This window comes from Peromyscus maniculatus, chromosome 4, assembly GCF_049852395.1.
Source record: "Peromyscus maniculatus bairdii isolate BWxNUB_F1_BW_parent chromosome 4, HU_Pman_BW_mat_3.1, whole genome shotgun sequence".
In the NCBI taxonomy this organism is placed as follows: Eukaryota; Metazoa; Chordata; class Mammalia; order Rodentia; family Cricetidae; genus Peromyscus; species Peromyscus maniculatus.
The window spans coordinates 131,823,590-131,846,161 of record NC_134855.1 but is presented as its reverse complement, the minus strand read 5'-3'; the positions used below and the strand labels follow the sequence as shown (position 1 = coordinate 131,846,161).

Below are 22,572 nucleotides of genomic sequence, written 5' to 3'. Positions count from 1 at the left end.
CCACACCTGAGCCCAGGGACAGCCCTTATATATCTACAGCAGCTCGCGGACACAAAGGGGGCACGGCCGCCAGAAACCCGTCACTATGGCATGTCAGGAGCAAATTGTGGTTTTCCCGGAGGGCCCGAACTAAGCCTTCCTTCTGTGGGGAGAGCCAGGGGCTGGGGTCTGTGCCCAGGGGCGGGATGAAATGCATAGGGGCCACAGAGGCCAGCTCCTCTCCCCAACTGGGGTGGGTGGGGCTCTGGCAGCCCCATCGAGTTCTCTTCAGGTCCCTAACAGCCACCTCAATGGCACAGGGTCCACCTTGCCTCACTTGCCCACCCTCTAAAATGTCCCAGAGGGAAGGAAGCTGCCTTAAAGCAACTGGACCCTACTGATCTCTAATCCAGCCACAGGCCTAACATGGAGAAAGCCAGGCCTGGGAAAAGGAACTGGGGCCTATTTGGGAAAGGGTCACCAACTCCAACCACCCCCAATGGCTTGGGACCTCCAGGACTCCAGAGCAAGCAGTTTCAGGAGAATGGTATAGAGACAACATTCATTCATTCAATCAGTCTTTCTACAGCAGGCACTTTGTGTGGTGCCTACTGTTTACCTCATGTGGGGTGTCCCTATGAACAGAAGAGCAACCATGCTCCCAGGGGCTGGCACACCCTTTGGCATTTCAGCAGCCATGAATTACAAATGACAGAGGATGATAAAATTAATCTTCATAGTGTGATTGATTTAACCACACACAGCCAGCATGTTCCCATTTAATGTGTCCTTAATACATAGCTCTGAAGGGAATACACACCACACACACACACACACACACACATACACACACACACACACACACACACACACACACACACACACACACACACCAGTCAGCAGCCAGGGACAGAAATAAAATAAGAAGATAAGTGGTGTTGGGGGTACTGAGTATGGTAGTCAGATATCGCAAATGGGAGCGGGACCAGCTTGGCCCAAAGAGGAAGTGGGAGAGTGATGGGTACTTGGGAAGGAAGAGCAGTACCGAGCCCCAGGGTGGCTGCCACATGGCAGCAGGGAGGCCAGCGGGAGACACGGAGGTGTGGCCAGCAGGCTACAGTGTGCACAGTGTGAGCTATGACTGTTGTTTTCTTTTATTTCGAACATTTTTGAGACAGGATCTTTCCGTGGCCCAGGCTGGCATGAGACTTGTGACGAGCCTGCCTCAGCCTGCCCAGTGTCTGGATTACAGGTGTGAGTCACATGGCTAGCTGGCTTTGGTTTTTATGTGCACTTCTTCTGCAGGTGTCTGTCCCAGCATCCCCTCCTCCAAGAAGTCTTCTGGAACTCTATACTGAGTGAGGCGCCACCTCTGAGCTCAGCTCTGTCCCCTGGGCCTTCCTAACAGCCTGTGACAGCACAGGTGGCCGTCATGTGTCTGTGGTGTCTCCTTCAGGGCCTTCCAGGGAGATGAGGAAGAGTCGTGGCACTAACCTGGCTGCTCACAGCAATGCAGAAGCAGGGAGCCACCTTCTTCCTGAGGCAGGCCTGGCCTTTTCCTCCACCACAGCTCTCTGACAAGGAAGCATCTTGAAATATGAGACCTGAGCAGAAAGGGACCCTGGGTTCCAAGTGTGTAGCTTGATGGACTTTTTAACTGGGTGCTCCCAAAGCCCCCTAAAGTCCCCTCCAAATCATGGCCCACCAAAGTCGACCGCTGTCCTGACACAGTGGTTAGGGTGTGAGTACCATGGTGTGTATGTCCTTCTATGGGCTTCCTCCTCCTGAACACTCCATGGCCACTTAACTGCTTCACGTGGCCACGCGAGGAGCAGTGTTCCTGTGCCAGGGGCTGCTCCACACATGGATGCTCCATGGTTCAGTTGCTTTTACCATCTTCTGTCTGGAAGCATTTCTATGGATGTGTACTTACAGTTTCCATGTCTTGGGTGAACAGTTGGGAGCAGAGCCCACGAGTCCACTCACAAGCCTGAGTGGGGGTGAGGGACCACTTGGCATGAGCACAGCCATGCCTCTCCTGAATGGTCATGCTAAGTGGTCCCTCGCTCCCAGCCAGGTGCAGGAGTGCTGCCATTGCCGCTGCGTCGTGCCTGCCGGCACCCGGTATCCACAATGCACTGAAGACACCGTGAATGAGGAAGAAGGAACAGCACCTCCCTCGTTTATCCAGCACTGGCTGTGCACACAGCCTCTGCGTGTGTAACCGCATCTGGTGCCATCCTGACCCAGTGGGCTTCATTATCATTTCCTACTCCCCCGGGAGCCGAGGCCAGGCCAAAGGGAAGCAGCTGGCCCAAGACCATCACAGCCCAGCCTCAGCCTCCAAGTCACTGGCCACCCAATGAACTCTATAGACATGAAGGAACGTGAGGGGTCCAGGGAACTTCAGAGAAGGACGCAGGCACTGTTGCCTTGCAGGACCCTCATTTGCCATGTCACGATTGCTGTGAATCTAAGACCAACCTGGGCTATCTATAGAAACCTTGTCTCAAAAAGCTACCAGGAGGAAAACCGAAAAAACAAAACATCAACTTTCCTGAGCTCTCTCATTCCACACTGACCCTTCTGATGTGCCTGGCCCAGCCTCTTGGAAGGCAGGAAAATGCTGCTGCTTCCTGCCTTGCTTTCTCTCTTTTTCCTCCAGGTCTACTCACCTCCCACCCCACCCCACCCCCAAGGTCTCCATCCCTACTTGCAGCCCAGGCATTCCCTACCACCTCATGCAGGATCAGGGAGTGGCCCTGGGTCGGAGACTCATTAAAATGCTGTCTCGCCGGGCGTGGTGGCGCACGCCTTTAATCCCAGCACTCGGGAGGCAGAGCCAGGCGGATCTTTGTGAGTTCAAGGCCAGCCTGGGCTACCAAGTGAGCTCCAGGAAAGGCGCAAAGCTACACAGAGAAACCCTGTCTCGAAAAAACCAAAAAAAAAAAAAAAAAAAAAATGCTGTCTCAGGGTCCTACTTTTCACAGACCCCACCCACCAGGCTGAGGGCAGGGGGCTCTGGCCTACATGTTTAGGAAGGTGATGTGCAGGCCTGGTGGTGGTTATGGGAGCTATGGAAGGGATCGGAGCAGAGGAGGCAAAAGACCCCCCACTCCCCAGGCAATGACATCTGTTTGTTCCTAGGGTTTGTCCCTTAATGGCTGACATGCCCTGTAGAGCTATTTTCACCATCCTTGGTGGGTTCATCTCCTGTGACTGCTCCTGCTGCAGACTGTTGCTGGACAAGAACATTAGGGAATGTGGGGGGGCAAGGGTGATAACATCCTGGAGGCACCTGAGCAAGCAGGAGACAGAGAATGAAGAGGCAGGGTAGGTGGGACACCACTTTCAGGAGCATCACCGTGTCCTTCCCAGGTCAGCTACCTTGGCAGGTCCCTGAGGATTGATAGTTGTGGATCAGCATTGAAGACCTAGCTCAGCTCCCTGTCTGTCTGGGACCTTGCATCTCAGTTTCTTTGCATGATATATGCAGTGCTCAGAGCTTAGAGAGGAGTGAGGAGGAGACTGAGTGGGACTCAGGCAGATGAGTTCAAATCCAGCCTCCCATACATGTGTGGGCCCTTGGGGAAAGTCACCTAATTTCTCTAGGGTTGAGGGAGTTTTGAAAGGTGAAAGTGTCCAGAGGCAGAGGACATCTGTTATGGAGCCCCAGGAGTAGGGCCAGCGGGATCCCTTGCCTGGTTCTGTTCTTCCCAGAGCCAATCTGAAGTATTCGACAACACAGCAAGCATCCAGACCTTTCCCAAAGAAACAGAGACCCTGTCAGGAACTGTGAGAGGCTACACTGTGCCTAGGGTCCCAGTAGAACTGAGGCCTTCCCTCCAACACAATGTGCCTTGGTTTCCTAGGTACACACTGGACCTGGGAAGGTGGCTGTAAGACTATAAGTGACTGTGAGTGTGTTCTTGAACACACAGGGACAGTTAGAGCATGGGAGGAATCTCTAACACACCTGTCAAATGTGGGTGTGTCGAGTCCCACCCATGGATTAACTAGACACCAGGACCTGCCAGCACTGCTTCAAGGTTGCTATTGTCCCACAGCCCAGGGGATGATGGCTGATGGGATTAGGTGACAGTGAGGGACAAGGGCATGGCCCTGGCATCCGGGCCTTCCTCCTCTGTGGTATGGATCTAAGCCAGGTTGGAAGAAAGCCACTTGCCAGGCCCCACGAGCTTAAGAAACACTGGCCTCCTGGCCAGTCTCTGCATGTGCCAAACTGAGGCCCACCCACACCCACATCTGTCCCCAACTCCTACATCAGAGACTCGCCATATGCAGACACAAGCATTGTGACATGTGTACACACCAGAGTATGGAGGCACAGACACTCAACCACCACGCTAATCATCTCCAGGGCTGAGCAAAAGTCGGTCATAGAAGGTGTCCAATATACATATTTTTCAAAGGTATGGATAGTTTTGTAAGATTTTTACATTCTAGCAGTTATACTAATTTTCAGCATCAACTTAAAATATACACGTTTAACTTAGCTATGTCTAAATGTGCATTTAGATTAAAAAGAGTCAATTTAAAAACCATGAAGCTTGGGATGTAACTCAACAGTAGAGCACTTCCTGGCTTGTATGAGGCACGGGTTCTACCCTTAACACCACAAAAACTGAAACATATATATATATAAAGACTCCGAAGAAAGGGGGCAGATGGGAGGCACAGGAGCACTCTGACCAGGTTTTGTGTAAACAGAGGGGTACACACAGACACAGGCAAACGCTCCAGACACACGGGCCTCTCTTACATGTGACCTGCTGGTGCTTTTGGTGGCCCCAAATCCCAAACCACTGTACGTGGCCAGATGCTCAAACGTTCGGTGTGCCCAGCCATACCCTGGCTCAGAAACACCTGTTCACTTTTCCTGAGGCCTCAGACCTCCAGCTGAGCAAGCACTTTTTATGCCAGATGATGTCTGGGCACCGCCTACGATGCCAGTCATATGTAAGCTTTCCCGCAGCCCTGCTGGGATTGGCACAGGAACAGGTGAGGAAAATGAGGCTCCCACTGGTGCCATGATTCACCCAAAGCACACAGAAAAGAAGAGGCAGAACTGAGTCGAGCCAAGGCAGGCTGTCTGTGCCCTAATGTGACCTGATGTGCCCATCAGGCCACTCTGAGCCTCAACTTCCCTATTTATGAAATATTGACAGTCATCTCTTCAGCCGTAAGGATTAAAGGAGGCAGCATGGAGAGACTCTGGGGGCACAGACTCCACATGAATAGAGACATCTTCAGATTACCAAGGCCTGGGGCAGAGAATTGGGGCAGAAAGGCCCTGGACAGGAAGTGTGCTACCCTGGGCTTCCACCATCTTCTCAGTGAATAGGGGTGACCTCACTCGTCCTTCCTATGGGTTCTGGATGAGTGGGGGAAGGAAAACCATGGAGAGTAACTATTAGCAGATGCTTGGTGCATGCCTAACCCACCCCAGCTGGTCCAGTTTCCCTTCAGATCCCAAGCTGGCCTTAGAACCTAAAACCCAGCAAAGGGGACCAAAAACCACACATTTGTTGGCTACAAAACGAGACAGAAACACTGAATTGTGTGAGAGTCTTCTTCCTGTTTATTGCTGAGGCCCACTAGGCCTCCTCCTTTCTCCTGATCACAGGAAGTAACTGCTGGCTGCAGGGCCAGGCCCATCTGGCTCACATCTGGGCTCCTCTGCTGGTACAGAACCATGGCAGTTGAAGACAGTTGGCAGAGTCTTGCCACGGTCATTCCGTCTTCAAGCCCAGCACCAGGGCATCCTGATGGGAGAAGAGAGCTGGGTGAAGAGGGGGTTGGGAGTGATGAAAGAGTCACCCAGGCTCAGGAACAGATAGATGGAAGCAGCCATGGCCAGAAGACGAAAAGCAACACTATGTAAGCAAAGGCCTTGGGACCTGTAAGGTACCTTCGCCCCTCTGAGCCTTAACTATATACCTTCAGGTTCATTGTCTCGGAAAATCAGGACAGCTCTATGAGGCTGATGTCCACATTCTCACCCCCCACTTAAACCCAGAAATGGGGGAGGGGCATAGAGAGGTCATGGTGGCAGAGCAAGAGAGTTGTAAAATGAACTCTCCTTCTGTGCAGTCCTGGCCCAGGCCCTTGTCCTGGAACTGTGCTTGCTGATCCCCCATTGGCCAAAGTGCTAATTGGCATGGCCTCCCCCAGCCCCACCCTCACCTCTACTATGTCCAACTCAGCCAGGTTGTAATTGATAGCCAGAAGGTCTGGAAGTGGGAGCCCAACATGGAGTACATCTGAGAAATAAACACAGGTGAACTGCTTGGCAATCAATTAAGAAGCTGCCTGAAGCTGAATGGTAGGGATTAGTGTCATGATCGATTCCTGATGTCTGCTGGCTACACAGGCAGAGGACACCTATCTGCCTTGTGTTTCTATCACAGGCCAAAAAATCTCACTCATGATGGGAGGTCAAGGGTCAGAGCCCAAATTATGGGATGAGCTTTTGTCTCCAAGAAGGTGACATTAAGACTACATGGGCCTCAATGTTTAGGCATTGGTCATCTACTTCCAAGGCTTTGAGACCACACAGGTGGGAGCCCCCTTTGATGATGTGCATCCTGATTCTTGGAGAAGCCTCACCGTTCACCACAGGGATGTAGGCCTTCTGGAGATAATCAGTGACGAAGCCAGTCAATGCTGTCTCCTGGAAGAGAAAGACAGGGAAAAGCCCCAACACAGTTCAGCACCCCTCCACAGCCTGCCCTCAGGGAGGCCTGGGAAACACAAAGAGGACATTGGGGACAGCCAACAGCTTGTCTAGCCAGCCTCAGACCTGGGGGCTGGGCCCTGCCTTGCTCCTAATTCCTGTTTGGGTGGCATGCGGGGCAATGGATCTTGGTGCAGAAATGGGGACACTCAGGAGGCAGGAGGGGGTGTATGGGCTGCACTCCTGATCCGACAGAAAACTCAGAGTTCATACTGACCGTGCATCCACCACCTCTTTGAGCCCAGGAGTGTGAGTTATGGCAGCACCTACCCACAGGCTTTCAGGAAGACTCACATATCCACAAGGACAGTTGCTGATGTCATGTTAATACCCACTTGATTGGGTGCTGTGCTGGGGGCCCTGCGGCTAGAGACTAATTGGAATAATAGCCTGTTTAATCAAGACCAGCCAGGCCGCTACCATGGTGATTCTTTCAGAATCAATCCATAGAGTTATTCAAGTTGTAGCTGGGGAAGGGAACAAGGACTCAGAAAGGCTAAGGGCCTTCCGAAGGGTCAGAGTGTGTCAGGAGCCCCCAGAGATTGTGAGTGGCCTTGCTCTCTTTATTCTGACTCCACTGCAGGGCGCATTCCCTGTAGGCTCAGTGTTGTCTGGCCAGGCAAACGCACTTGGGACACTTACATTGAAGTTACCAATTGAAGAAGACACCCGGGACAGGCTCAGTAAACTGTAAAGGAGAGGGCAGGGTGTGGAGAGAGCATGGTCAGAGCAAGCCACTGAGGGGGGCCTCCCCAGCTTCACAGCCCCCTACAGGTGCCCCTGTGCAGCCTGTTTGCATATTATCTGTGATGGGACGGTGACCACCACTCATTACCTCCCATCCTGTCCTCACAGCTCACAGCCCTCCTGAATGGCCTCTCATGAACCCTGCTCTTCCAAACTCTGGGTCCTTGATCATGTCCATAACTTTATTCACAACCCAACAAGCCAGACTCAGATCCTTAAAGGACACAAGGGAAGTCTTTCTTTTCCCCTCTTCAACAGAACTCCCAGGAGACCCTAAGACACACCAGCAGCAGGACAGGCCATGGGCAGTCATCTGAGCCTGCCTGTCCACACTACATCCTAGCAAAAGACCCTGAATCTCTCCAGTCATTTTAAGCTAGCCATCTGGGCAAACAATCTCCAGCAGAGACAACAGCCCAGGACCAGGCCACCCAAGCATTCCATGTCTTGGTAACTATGATTGGTCTAGCCTTGCCCACGTGACCCAAACTAGACTCCAAACTTTGGTGGCTATGAGAAGGACTGGACCAGGGCACCTCTTGCTGTTGAGGTCCCTTTACTATCTAGTGGGGAGAGGCTTCCTGAGAATGTGGGCAGCAAAGAGCTCAGCAGAGAAAGGGAAGGAGGAAGCCAGATTCTTGAGAACTTGGCGTGCCTGGATCCCAATGTCACATGAGCCGAAAGATTCCCTCTTGGGCTGTAAGGCAGTTCCAGCTGAAACTCTGCCTCTTGCCTTTGAAAGAATCCTGACACAGCTCAATTCAGATGAATGACCGAGGCAAGTACAGAAATTGGTGAGTGGCTAAGTGTATAACCAGGTGGAATGTGTCCTTTCCCCGAGAGTGTAAGAATGAAACAGGACAGTGGACGTAAGGTATGTGGCTAGTGCTTCACTAGAGAAAGCACATAGAGCTAAAGATGCCCAAAGGAAGTAGCAGTTGAGCTGGCCCTGACCCATTTGGAAGAAATGACAAAGGCATATGAATGGAGGGGACCAAGGTTCCAATCCCACTATGGCAGAGCAGAGTGGAAGAGTGAGAGCAGAGATTGAGAAAGGCTCAGAGTGTCGGGCTAGGATTTAAGATAAGACAGTAGGCAGTGTGGAGTCCTTGGGGGTCCAGAGCAGGCTGAATGATCAGAGCAGTCTGGTCCTGTGAGACACGGGGGATGGATCTGGGTGAGAACCTGGAGTTGGAAGCCAAAGCGGTGTTGCCAGAAAGGACAAGAGGAAGAGTAGACGATGGCCAGAGAAGTCTGGTGACAGTGGCATAGAGATGCGCTTGTCTGTCCGTCTGTGTTGTAGATGGTATGAAGAGATAGAAGGCTGTGAGGTGGAGAATAGAGCCAGGGCTACTACAGGGTTGGCATCACGGGACCAGAGCTCCTACCTGTCCAGAGAGGTGGCCATCTGCAGCCGGTTCTCATGCACTGAGTAGTGTATTTCCAGACCAAGGTGCTGGCAGAGAGGAGGGAGCAGAGAAGGCAGTGGGTCCCCCATTTGGCACCTCTGCTTCCTGTCCTGTCCTGGAACTGAACCCAGCAACCTCTCCAGGGCCCTAGCCCACAATCCTCGTCTCTCCTATCCCAGATCAGCATGAAGTTAATAAGCACCTGACCCGTGGTTAATGTCTGCACACGGTGATAACAGTCTGGGCCTTTGCATTCTGACTGTCCCCAAGCTTCCCAACATCAGCTCCTCCCATGCATAGCTACTGCTCAACCCTTCAAACATCTCTCAGCCAGCCCTGGGTGTGGGGTTTCTTTAGGCTTCCACAATTCTCCTGGAGGAGGATATACTGTCCTTGGGGGCTGAGAAGTATTGGAGGAGGCACTAACGCACCATCCAGCAGGTGGTAATGCCTAAGGTCAGGTCACTCCATCTGTGCCTGACTCTCCCAGCCTGGGAGCATGCCCAAGCTGAAAGGGGCTACCGATGGGCCCCACTCACAGTCTCCAGGAGGAAGAGTGACTTTGGGTGTTTGCCGTGCCGACGCACTGCAAACATCTCCAGGCTGCCGTGGAGGTGCATCAGGCTCTTTCCAGCCTTCATGGTGACCTTGGGGGGTTTGTTTATCTTGACCTTGATCAGCAAAGGCTTTGGTTTGTGGTAGGTCTTGGCCACCTGCAAAGACCGAGGCATACTCTCAGAGCCAGCCCTTGGAGTTCAGTCCAAGGGTGTCTCAGAAAGTAGCTGATTTCTGCTGAAAGTCCAATATGCAAAGGCCCAGCTGTGCCTCTTAGGAAAGGAAAGGGATAAAATATAGCATTTAACTATTTCTGTGATGAATGCAGGACTCACAAGATACTAGGGCTGAGCTGTCTGTAGGCTGGACCCAGAGAGTGATCTGTGGAAAGGCTGGCCTGTCTCCACATTGGGCAAAGGGACTACACATTGAGCAGTTGCCTCCCTAGCCAGTCCCCTCTGCCTGAAGTGCAAAGTGAGTACAGTGGTCACAGGTTACTGAGGCACTCACCTGCGGGATGAAGCCAGCCAGTGTCCTAGTGGTTTGGGACAGCTTACCAACCTACAAATCAAAGTCAAAGTGGGCACTGTGTAAAGTCCAGTTATCCCAACATCCACCTCTCTGCCTTAGGAAGCTGGGGGCCTCAGAATCTTCCTTCACCTGCACACACAACTCTGTGCTCAGCTAGGAGAGGAACCTCCAGCTCCCAAACATCATTTACACACCCCAGATGTCATGGCTCCTGACCCAAGGTCAAATGCTGAGAAAACGCTGAATGGCAAAGCAGGGAGATGATAGGAGAATGGCCAGGTGTGGTGGATGAGCGGGCAAGGCACGTTCATAGACAGGTAGGCAAATGGAAGGGAGGACAGCAAAACAGAGGAGTGATAGAATGCGGGAGGGTGGGCAGATGAGTAGATGGAAGTGTGGGGGAAGGCACCAGTGTGGGTGGTAACGGGTGGAGTGGAATGCTGAGTAGCTGAGTGGAGACCAGATGGTGCTGGGGAAGAAAATAGATGGACTGATTGGTAGAAGTTGAGTAGATGGTGAGAGGAGGGAGGTAAGGTGGTGTGATGGAGCAATGGAGGAGGGGGAAGGATGCGCAGGTGAGTACCCAGCTGGATGGACAGGTGAGTGGCAGAGAAAACAGTGTCGAGATGTGTGTGGTAACAATGATGGAGAGGCACGCTTATCCACCAGTCTGTGGTGGGCAATGGTGATGGAGAGGCACACTTATCCACCAGTCTGTGGTGGGCAATGGTGATGGAGAGGCACACTTATCCACCAGTCTGTGGTGGGCAATGGTGATGGAGAGGCGCACTTATCCACCAGTCTGTGGTGGGCAATGGTGATGGAGAGGCATGCTTATCCACCAGTCTGTGGTGAGGAATGATGATGGAGAGGCGCACTTATCCACTAGTCTATGGTGGGCAATGGTGATGGAGAGGCGCATTTATCTATCAGTCTATTAGTGGTATGAAGCCACAGAAGGACGTGAGGTGGAAAACAGAACCAGGTCATGAAGACACAGTGGGTGGATGATGATTTGGGTAAAAGGAAGGTAGTGGCTGCCAGGGCATGAGAACTGTAAGGAGAGGGGTGCTGGGGTGGCTCAGAGGGCGAAACCTCTTGCTACACAAGCCTTGACCTGATTCCAGTCCCTTGAACCCACAGCGGAAGAAGAGAACCTTCAGAAAGTTGCCTCCTGACCTCCACATGAATGCTTTTTTTTCTTACTTTAAAATAATGTAGGCAGGTCACTAAATGGTTGGTTTATGGACAGTCAGATGTGCAGATGGGTAGACATAGGTCACATGTGCAGAGGAGCAACTGCCATTGAAACCCCAAGCAGCCTCACATCTCCTGTGCTGGTTCTGCCTTTGACCCCTGAATCATTCCCAAGTACACCAGGCAGGCAGGGCCTGTCATTCCTGGGGTAAAGCAGTTGGGGTGTGGTGGCAGCTTACCCTCCTGTCCCTGAGGTTCACTTCCAAAGACTTCTGCAGAAGGGCCAGCTCAGCTGTGAGGAAGGAGGCTGAGAGCAGCAGCTGTGAGTCTTTGGCCGAGCCCTCGGGGGATTCCAGTGCTGACCCATCGGTGGCAAGCTGGATAACTTGGCTTTCCTGAAGCTGCACCACAGGCTGGGGTACAAGAGGAGCCATGTGGGGATGAAGCCACAGGAGCGGCTGGGTTCTCCAACCACCAGGTCAGACCTCAAGTCAGCGAGACAGTGTCAGAGCAAGGCAGGTTGCAGGTGGGTAGATGCGGCTTGAAAGGACAAAAGCATCAGCCACTAGGTCCCTGGCAGTCTCTGCTAAAAGTGTTCAGGTCACCTTAGTGGCTCTGACTCTGTCTTGGGCTCTAATGTGTGCAGAGCATGATGCGAGCCCTACCCCTTCTACAATCTTGCAAGAGGCTTGCTCATGTGTGTGAGGACCCAGCTCTGTCACTAACTTCCTGCGGAAGCCTCTTCCAGCCTGGTCTCTTCCCTGTCTCAGTGCCTCTATCTATACAATGTCAGGGCACAGCCACTCTCTGAGAAACATAAATAGGCCTGCAAGAAGTGAGACTGAAGCCACCAGCCTCAGCAGCCTCACTTTGAGCAGGGTGAGAGGGAAGTCCTCATAGCAAGGCTCCTCCTACTCATCACCTCCCAGCCACCTGTTGGGCACAGAAGCAGGCACACAAGTCCCACCAAGCCTGAGCGCCAGACCCTAGGGACCTTCACTACTTACACTGAAGTCCACCTGGATGTGGCTAGCTGTGGTGGCTGGTGAAGCTGCCAAGGCATATTTAACAGTGCCCATCTGGTCCACAGGCATGGTCTCTGTGGAGAGAGGTTCCTTTCAGATAGGCACCAGCCCCAGGAGCAGCTAGAAAAGCCAGAAGCGGTCACTTCTTCTGAGCCGGCCTATCCCTCCGTGTGACCCAAGAAGTGGCTTAGACCTTGGTAATCTGTTGTTCTGCTGGCCCAAGGTCTGGGCATTCGTTCTCCAGGGCTCTTGCAACAGTGATAATATATATGAGGTTGGAATTGTGGGCTGTTCACAGGTGAGTAAACTGAGGCTAGGGGAAGTGAAGTGACTTCTCCCAGGCCCACTGCTGAGGATGCCAAGGCAGGAGAGGATCTTCAGCTATTTCCCTCCTCCTACCCTGGGGGGCCCTGTGGACCCCAAGTGGTTGAGGCAGCAGACCTCCTCAGCAAAAGATCAGGAATGCCCAGTTAAGACCATTCACTAGGTCATGAGTCATTAGGGATTGTCTGCAGAGCGGCTGTCATGGAATTCAGGAAGAGAAATGAGAGGACCCAGGCACCCTGTGGGGCTTCAGGCTTCTCATCTAGACAGTGTGGGGACACCATGTTCTCAGCCTTCCTCTTGTCCTGGAGACAGGCTGGAAACAGCCACGCAAATGGAGGCCATGGGCATTGAAATCCAGCTAATGTGACATCCTGTGTGAAAGAGGGATGTCCTCACCAGTCAGATTGGTCCATTTCTTGTTCACATACACCAGGACAGCATCAATGGCTGGACACATCTACAAGCAAAGAAGGCACCAACCTGAGTGGGCTACACACACAGGGAAACTCCATAGTACTCCACAGGGAATCCTAAGACCCCAGGACAAGGGCCAGGGTCGGGGGCACTAAGGCCCAAGTCATGAGACTATCAACAGTGGAGACTGGACTCAATCCAGATGACTGCACACCATGCAAAATGGCCGAGGATTCTTTTCCTGGGGCTGGACATCTGAGCAGGGTTGTCAAGCTGGAACACACATGCTCTTGTCACCTATGCCTGGGCTTGTGGCAGACATCACTAGATGATCATTGCACTTCTCCTGTGGTAGACATCACTAGATGATCATTGCACTTCTCCTGAGCCAGCCACAGACTCTGAACTCTCCTTAGCCACTATCAACCCACCAAAGTCCCTGCCTAAGGGCAAATACACTGGCTGCCCTGGCCACAGCAGTTGCACCAAGAAGGGATGAAGGCTTGCTCAGGATCACTCACCAGGCCAGGGAGGACCTTGCGCAGGGTGCTGTCCACAAACTTGTTGATGGCCTTGCTGAGACACAGGTATGGGGGTGCGGGTGAACAGTACATCAATGATACCAAGTTGGACAGAAGACACAAAGGTACGTGGTTATAGTTCAGTGGCTCAGGGAGAGGAATGACAGGGAGGACCACTCTGCTCCCCAGACACAGGACCCCTTACTTGTTAGGCAGATTGGTTTTCACGCTGACCAGGATGACCTCACAGCCCTCACTTCTGAACATGGGGGTGCCTGTCTCCTCATCCTGCAGAAGCCTATCCGTAGCTGTGATGTTCAGGACCACAATGATCTCCATGTTCCCTCCTGTGAAGCTGGAAGACCAGACAGGCTGGCAGGCAGGCACTGTTGGTATCACTGCTACTGGGGCTGCCATCCCCACCCTCTTTGCCCACAACCTCGGCATCTAAGAAGGGAGGGGACAGGATCTAACCCCACATGGTGAAAAAACAGAAAGACCGTCTCATAGTCATACAACCGGCCTTTCTACTCCCCTCTTTGATGGAATTCTGATGCATCTGAAACACTGATTAACTGTAATCACCTCCCCAGAGCCTCCCTGACCTCTTCTTCCACTGCTCAGTCCCCTCCCCTTCTACCAATGATTCTCTCTGTGGCTCTGCTTCACCTGGTTCCCATCAAAAGAGAACCCAAGTCTACAGTCACCTCAGAACCCAGCACCCACATAATAAACAGTTGGTACTCAGCGATTGTGCATGGGAGGGTGAGACAAGGGGACACTCCCTCCTTCCCCCATTCTCCCCTCCCACACCAACCTCTTGCCGGTGATGGTCATGCCTGTGGACACACACTGGAAGATGCCCACTCCAGGTACGAAGCTCAATGTGATGACAGGATCCAGGACATCCTTTACCTTCATGCTTGGAGGGAACAGACATGCACAGTGATGAGAACTGAGAAGACACCATCCAGGCCTTCAACATACTCTTCCACCTCACTGGGAGGTCTCAGTAAACTTATATCCCATGACTACTAGAACCATCTGAAATGTAAACCAAAGGCTTGGACGTGAACTAATCTATGTACAGAAAACCCTCATGTGTGAAGGGAGACACATGGCTGACTCTATGTGACCTTGGTCTCTTCTCTTTCCCTCTTTTGTCCTCAAGTTCTCCAACAACAAACTAGGGAGATTGGATTGGATCCAGGTTTCCCAACAGTGTCACCTTTGATATTCGGGGCTTAGTAATATCTCTGACCTCAACTCATGTACACTAATAGCACTGTCCTGCTCCTTTGCAAGTTGAGGCCACCAAAAGTGTCTCTAGGCAAATGCCCCCCTAGAGACACTGCCACCTCTGGTTCAGAAACACCATTTGAAAATCAGGATTGCAAGGATGTGGCACACATACCTCCACCTACCCATCCTGAGCTCTTGATAGACATTGCTAATCTATCCTATTCTGCTAAATCTAGATAGTGCCTCAGAACCCTCCACAGGACAGCAATCCAGGCAGCCCCAACCAGCCACCGTGGTGCTTGCAAGGAGCCCTTTCCTCCCATTACTGGATGACTGTCAGCACCCTTCCAGCCCCACTGTTTCAAGACTTGTTTCCATTTGATTTCATGTATATTTAGTGATCTCACTTTCTCCTCTAAATGACTTGGAGCAGAAATGGTTCTCAAGGCATGACTGAGGAGTCCCAGGCCAAAGTAGGAAAAATGCCTGCCTGTTACCCTCCCCCCCCAGTGTTTTGTCCTTCCTGTGGACCTCCTGCTTACTTGCTGAGGCCTTTAATGGCCTTTCCCCCTGGCTGCGGATTGCTGGCCTCAGCAGCCATCTTCTCCAGGATGTGGCTCTCTTCCATGGCACTCTGGACCTCTGGAGGGGAAAGGGTGTCAACCAACTCTCAGCCAGATGGGGACAGTTGCCAAGAGGAGATGGCAAATATCACCTGGTCCTTAGAGGAAGAATGGGACTCTCCACTGGACGTGAAGAAACACAGGGCAAGCAGATCAGGCGGAGGGTGTGGCAAAGACAAAGATAGGGAGGGACGTGGGTGGAGCGGGGGTGGGGGGACGGCGCCGGTGCTGAGACAGTGGGAGTTTGGAGATGGGGATGTTGAGGCAGGGCCAGGTGAGGAGAGAGAGGAAGGAAGGGAAGAAGGAAGGAGAGGGGCAGGGAACAGACCAGGGGTAAGGGCAGCGAGAGTACAATGAGAAACCTTGCTAAAGGGTGAGGAGGCAATGCAGAACATTATCATGGAGACCTGGAAAGACAGCATAGTAAGTGGCCAGAACACCTCTGGGCGCTGGTTGCAACAGGTTTGAGCCTGCACCAAGAGAGACTGATTCTCAGGACTGGGGTGTCCAAACCTCAGATGATACTCTGTTAGAAACGCGCCCCACCCCACCCCACCAGAGCCACAGGCTAATTCCCAGAGAGAAAGCAAATACTAAGCCACCATTGACCTCTTGCACCTGATCTCAACTATTTCATGGAGCTGGGCCCGGGGTGAAAAAATGAGTCACAATTCCTAGAGGAGGTTACTCTCACAAATCCCTCAATCCTGCCAGGGACGAGCTGGTCACCTCGTTTGTGTTTCTCTACATAAACAACATAGACAGGCCACAGGACTTGCCTGAGTCACACAGCAAGTTGTCAGAGCTGGGACTTGACCCACACCTGTCACCTCCACAGCCCAAACTTGGGCACCAGCCCCTCCCACTAAAGTGAGGGAGGGCCTGGAAAGGAGCAGGATTTCTCACTCCACCTCTAACTTGAGGGAGTTTGGGAGGTTGGCTCATTTTCTCTGGGCCTCCACTTCCCCTTCTGTAGAATGGAAGGCCAAGAGTAGCTTGTTTGTTTGTTTTTGTTTTTTAAGATTTATTTATTTATTATGCATACAATGTTCTGTCTGCATGTATGCCTGCAGGCCAGAAGAGGGCACCAGATCTCATTACAGATGGTTGTGAGCCACCATGTGGTTGCTGGGAATTGAACTCAGGACCTCTGGAAGAGCAGTCAGTGTTCTTAACCTCTGAGCCATCTCTCCAGCCCCAAGATTGTTGCTTCTAGACTGGCTTTGCAGATCGTAGATGTTCAAGCCCCACAGACTTGGGAAATCATTACCCATCACCTGCCCCAAATCCCCCTGGCCCCAGCCCAGGGCCCACCCACCCACCCACTCACCATGGTTCATAATGTCCATGCCCAACCTCAGAAGAGCCCCAGGGTCAGCTCGGGTTCCAGCCAGCAGGCCGCAGAGGACCAGGCACAGGATCCACAGCATGCCTCCACCTGTGCAGAGCGCATGGAGTCACTCCAGGGAGTGTACTCTCCATAAATTCCCTCTCCCTCTGGGTGTAAAGAAATGTCCAGGCTGTGCTGCCATATGGGTCGTGGGAAGGCCAGCTGCAGATCTGTATGAGTTCACGTGCAGCTCAGTGGCCACAGTGCTGGACCCACAAGGGAACTCCCACCCATCTGCCTCAAGGTGTTTGCCCTGCAGTGTGCACATGGCCACCAAGTACTTCACTACTCCAGCCCATCCTCACTTACCTCTGGAGTCCAAAATTCCAATTCAGGCCCTGGAAGTCCCCTGAGACCTAGTCTTGCCAATGGGGAAACTGAGAGACACAAGAGGCCTCATAGCCAGAGAATGGCAAGCTAAGTAATGAACTATCTTGGTCCCTCACTGTTCTCAAGAGAGCCATGCTCTACACTGGCCCTCCAGGAATCCTGCCCTCCACTTACCAACTCCTGAAGTTCTCCCAGCAGGGGCCAAGTCTGTAGTTCTGGTTTGAGCTATGACCGAAAGGAATCAAGAAGAGGCCACGCAGCTGGCCTGTGTCTGCCTGGAGAGGGAGTACCATCTGGACTCACTACAGCACACTCAACCTACCACTCTCCTGACACCTCCCCCCCTCAGCCAGACCTCCCCTGGGCATATCTTCCCAGCCCAGGTATGAGCTTGTATCCATTCATTCATTCTTTCATGTATTTGTTCATTAATCCATTCATCAGTTCATCTGTTCACTCATATGTTTATTTGTTCACTCATCTGTTCATTCATACATTTATTTGTTTATCTAGCTATCCATCTATTCATTCACTCTCATATTCATTCCTCTATTCACTCATTCCTTCCCTCATCCATCAGTTCATAATTCACTCGTATATTCACCATCCACTCATCTGTTCATCCATTCATCCATCCATTTATTCACCCATCCACTCATCTGTTCCTTCCTTCCTTCCCTCGTCCATCAGTTCATACACTCACATATTTAGTCACCCATTCACTCATCCAGCTCCAGCTTATGGCACACTGTCGCAGGGTGGCCCCAGCAGACAGTCCTGCCACTTCTGGATCTGAAAGTCAGGAAGGCAAGTCGACGAGAAGGGTTAGAGTAACAACGTGGTCAGAGGGCAGCTAAGGAGCCTGTAGCCCAGAGGATGAAAAGAGGCAGAGTCTGCAGAGCAGCCCTGTAGTCTCTAAGTGAAACCTATCCAACTGTTGTCCCCATTGTTTCTAAAACCATTTGGGTCCAGGGGTTCCCCAGCCCCTGTGAATCACATGTGTGTGCCCAAGCAAGCGCTCATGGCTGACACTCCAGTGCGAAGCTCTCTGAAAGTTGCCACAAGGCTCTGTGCAAGGACAAGGGAGCTCTGAAAAGTCCCCTCCAATCTCGCCCAGCCCACAGGTGGGCAGACAGCCCTGCCAGAAGACTTCCCAGGCCAGCCACACTTCACCGCAGGCTCATGCAGCGTTTTCACCGTTTTAGACCAAATAGGCCGTGCTGTGGTCCCAGGAGACATGGAGATAACCGGATTCTGGTTTGGGTTGCACCTTTGCCTGAGCTCTGCCTCCTTTTACAACCCCTGCCCTCCACCCACCTACCGTCTGCCTGCCCTCACGGGCTCCTTTCAGCCCTAACCTCCACCATGAGCAAGCTTCCTCTCCTGCGCACGTACGGCCTCAACGACCTCAAAACCAGTAGGAACTAACCACTGTGCTGCCCCTGCTGCCCACCCCAGCCCTTGAATGCCCAGCAGAGCTCTCAGCTTCCGTAGCTCAGACTAGGCTCCCCTCCTTCCTCAGTCTGGGCCCCTGAGCCACAGAGGCCTCCTGACTCTGCTGGCCACTTGGTTCCTCTAAGCCCTGTGTGTCTGAAGACAGCGGTGTTCAGGGGTTACCTGTGAATGAAAGCATGAGAGAGGGGACAAAGACATAGACATGAGCCCTACCCACCGCCCATCTGCTGAACAACGGCAGAGAAGTTCCTTCTCCTCCTGCGGCCTCAGCTTTCTCATTTGTAAAATGTCAGCTCTGGATGAGACACTCGGGGAAGAGCCACAGATGGGGGACTGTCCTTACCTTGCCAAGCTTGGGGAAGTCCTGCAGCTGACTGCCCCCTGCCTCCAATCCTGTGACGAGGAAACCCTTATATTCTGGAGCCTGATTAGCTGCTTGGATAATTAAGGGCTTAATAATGGTCAGATAATTATCTAGAGTCACAGAGAACAGGAGACCCAGAGCTCACATGAGCATTTGTTCTGTTCCAACATAAATAGCACAGAAGATGAGGGTGGCTGGCGAGCCCAAGGGCTGCACTAAGACCAGTATTTAGAGGCAGATGTGACTGTCTCAAAGGACATCAGTGCCCCTGATATTACTCTCTCTAACTCATACCTTCCCCAAGGCCGAACACACACTAGGTACTTCAGTCAACACTTATTGAGCACCTACTGTGTCCCAGACCTATGCAGGGCACTGGGATGACCACGGTGAACAAGACAGTTGGGGTTTCTATCCTGAAATGGGCACTGTGCGAGTCACCAGCCCAAGTCCACATCATTCCTGAGGGAGATATGACAGGTAGAGGCCACTAAGCCAGGGGGATAGGACAGATGGAAGGACAGGATGCTGTGGGCACTGGGAGATCCCTGTAGAAGGGATGTTGCTGCTGATGCCCAGGAGAACCATGTCTCTAGTAGGCAGGTGCAAAGACCAGGAGATACTGGATGAACCTGGGGGAACTATCCCTGAGATTCCCTTCTTAGGGGGACTTGAGGAGGTAATGATCAAGTCAAGTATCCCAGAGGGATATGGAAGTCATATGAGAACATGGTAAGGGAGTCCTGTGCCCATGAAGGCAGAGATGACTCCAGGGTCACAGCCCTCCAGGTGCCCACCTTCAACTTTGGTCCCCAAGAGTTTCTGGGAAGGCCTAGCCTGGGGACACTTCAAGGGTCTCTATGCTTGGTGAACAATCCAAAGAGCTAATGGGGCCTGGGGTCTTCACGTTCCCCCCTCAGGGAACCCACAGTCTGGAAGTTGGCAGGAACCACTATGCCCATGGGCCTTGAGTAGATGAGACCAACTGAGGTCATGGCAGGGTTGATACAAGGCAAGAGCCAGCCCCAGGCAGCCTGCCAGGCTCCGCCTTGATCTGCGGGGTGTGGCAAGCCTCTCTCTGTTCCTACCACTGCACCCCACCACACTCACAGAGTCCAGATGGCTCAGTCTCCTGAGCCCACGAAACACCCACTGTCCCTTGGCCAGACTGGGTACTTGGGAAGGCGGAGAAGGACAATGGAAGGATGTCAGTGTGGGGAGACACAAGAAGCTCCTTACGGGGTTAAGGGATCTGAAGCCCGACCCCAGCCATTGTCCTCCCAAGTCATGTTGCTCTGGCAGATCTCTCTATCTCCTTAAGCTATGGTCTCCACCTATCTTAGGGCAGAACTTTATGATCCAGGCAGTGAGAAACGATGGTCTCTTGATCATCTCAGTTGGGCCAGAGTCAAAACTAACCAGTGAGGGAAGCACTTTGACAATCTCCCCCTTTTTGCACATAGAGAAACTGGCTCAGAAAGGCCAAGTCGTTTGCCCAAAATCGCACAGCAAATGAGTGTCCTGGCTAGGGGTTGCCTCTGCATCCAAGAGACCATCCAAGACACACTCAGGGGGCTCCAGCCCACCTTTATGGCATCCCTTCACCGTGTTCTCTGCCAGGACCCTTACGACTTGTCCCATCACTGCTCCAAGTCCAGCTACCCTTCTCAGTCAGTGGGACTTCCTCCTCCAGAGATCGTTCCTGTATCTTCCCCTTCCCTCCTCTGAGACTCCTGAGACTCAGCAACCTCTTTCCTTCCCCTCCAGCCCTCAAGGACCCAGCAAGGGTGACTCAAGCCCAGCAGCCCCCCCCGCCCCCCCCCCCCCCCCCCCCCGCTTACTCCAGATGACTCCACACATGGCTCCAGCACAGACATGTACAAGCAATTCACTCCTTGCAAAGTTATCATGCACCTACTGCATGAACTCTGGGAAGAGTCAGAGTGGAGAATCGAGTGTGAAAGAAGTCCCCACTATCTAGCTCATCTGCTCCAATACCCACAGACTGCAGTTGAAGGGCATCAGAGTGACCTGGAAAGAGACTTGAGGACTAAAGGACAATACACTGCAGGACCCATCCTCTGTGACTAGGTGAGCCCACGTCGCAGCTGGTGCCCAGAGATATCAGGCTCTGGTGAGCATAGCCACAGAGAGCAGAGTGGCAGCAAAGGCCTCAGAGGAGCTGAGTGGGGTACAGGTTGAAAGTCAAAAGGGGACCATGCAGGGGGACAAATGGCATGTTTGTCAAGGAGCCAGACCTGAGCTGCCCTCTGTTTCATGGTATCATGTAGCAATTTGCTACCGCTCTGCTCTGAGGAGCCCATCTGTGCTGAGCTGTGGACCTCCTCCGTCTCCACACCATGATGAGGCTTCCCTCTAGGAGTGCCTATTGATGCTCTGTGGTTCTCTCTTCCAGCTGGCCCCACACTGCCACACTCATCACACCTCTCAGCAGCCAGTGCCCAGAGGCACCTGACTGAGATGCTGGCACTTAGGGATCAGGCCAGCTCCTTTGGGGGAGGCCATGAGCATCTGTCTGAATGTGAGAGTTTGACTAGTTTTATCTTCTTCCTCTGAAAGGAACATGTTATAGAACCAGGTACATCATGAATACAAAGACTGGCAGGAAGGAAGGGATAATGGAATAGGCAGATTGATAAATTGATAAGAAGGAAGATGATGGATAGGGAAGGGAGGGAAGGAGGGGTATTTAGGTAGATGAATAGATGGGTGGATGGATGGATGGATGGATGCTGGATAGACAGAAGGGTGAATAGCTAAGTAGATGGGTGGGTGAACAGGTACATGATGTATGGATGGATGGATGGATGGATGGATGGATGGATGGATGGATGGATGGACAAATGAATGGAAGTACATATGAACTGATAGTGGGTAGATGGATGGATAGTTGTATTAGTGGGTGGATTGGACTGGGCAGGGTGGAACACACCTGTAATGCCAACTGTTGGAAAGGTAAGGCAAGAGGGAGCGCATAAATTTAGTGCCAATCTGGACTAAATATTATAATAAGGCCCTGTCTTTAAAACAACAAAAATGCAGGTGGGGTGGATAGATGGAAGGATGAGTAAATGAAAGGAAGGGAAGAGGATGGTGGGCAGGTTGGATCCTGCATATTGAGTTCATGATCTTTCTTAACTTCCTTACAGGCTCAGGATATGTTGTGGCTTGAATGTGAACTTTCTAAATGTTCCCCACTCTCAACACCCATAGGCTCTTGTGTTTGAACACTTGTCCCCAGCTGGTGCTGTTTTGGGGGGAGGGGTATGCAACCTTTGGGTCATGGTGCCTGGGCCACTAGGAGAAGGCCTTGAAGGTTATGCCTGCCGTCAGTTCTGATTAGCTCTCTGTTCCCTATCAGCCACCTTGTGAAGAAATGACAGCTCCAAGCTTCTGTCACAACAGGAGCTGCTCCTGTCACCACGCCTTCCCTGCCATGATGGGCAAAGTCCCCTGAAACCTGAAGCAGAGTCAAACTCTCTTCCATAAGTTGCCTCTGTCATGTCTTCCCTCGCAGTGAGGAGAGAAACCACCAACACAGTTAGAACTCAGAGTTTTGTCTCTCCAAACCCCAAACACCCAGCTTCGGGCAGAGCCTACACATAAATGTAGAATTGATAAATTAATTAAACTGAGCAAACCGCCCCCCCCAAAAAAAAAAACTAAAAGGCACACTGTCCTGAGT

The 22,572-nt window shown here is 52.3% G+C and overlaps 1 protein-coding gene across 1 annotated transcript; it reads right to left on the bottom strand.

Annotated features, from left to right (window-relative positions):
- Positions 1-5,559: 5,559 nt before the first annotated feature.
- On the bottom strand, positions 5,560-18,890 carry Bpifb6 (BPI fold containing family B member 6). The gene is made up of 17 exons (XM_006997439.3): positions 18,846-18,890; positions 17,222-17,322; positions 16,658-16,765; positions 15,247-15,346; positions 14,280-14,384; positions 13,668-13,817; positions 13,463-13,517; positions 12,924-12,984; positions 12,183-12,274; positions 11,415-11,588; positions 9,958-10,008; positions 9,432-9,605; positions 8,872-8,939; positions 7,379-7,424; positions 6,610-6,673; positions 6,187-6,263; positions 5,560-5,765 (listed from the first exon to the last, which is right to left on the bottom strand). Exons 3-17 carry the CDS (start codon positions 16,755-16,757, stop codon positions 5,733-5,735), a joined length of 1,350 nt encoding a protein of 449 aa, XP_006997501.1. The 5' UTR covers positions 16,758-16,765; positions 17,222-17,322; positions 18,846-18,890; the 3' UTR covers positions 5,560-5,732.
- Between the last annotated feature and the right edge of the window lie 3,682 nt (positions 18,891-22,572).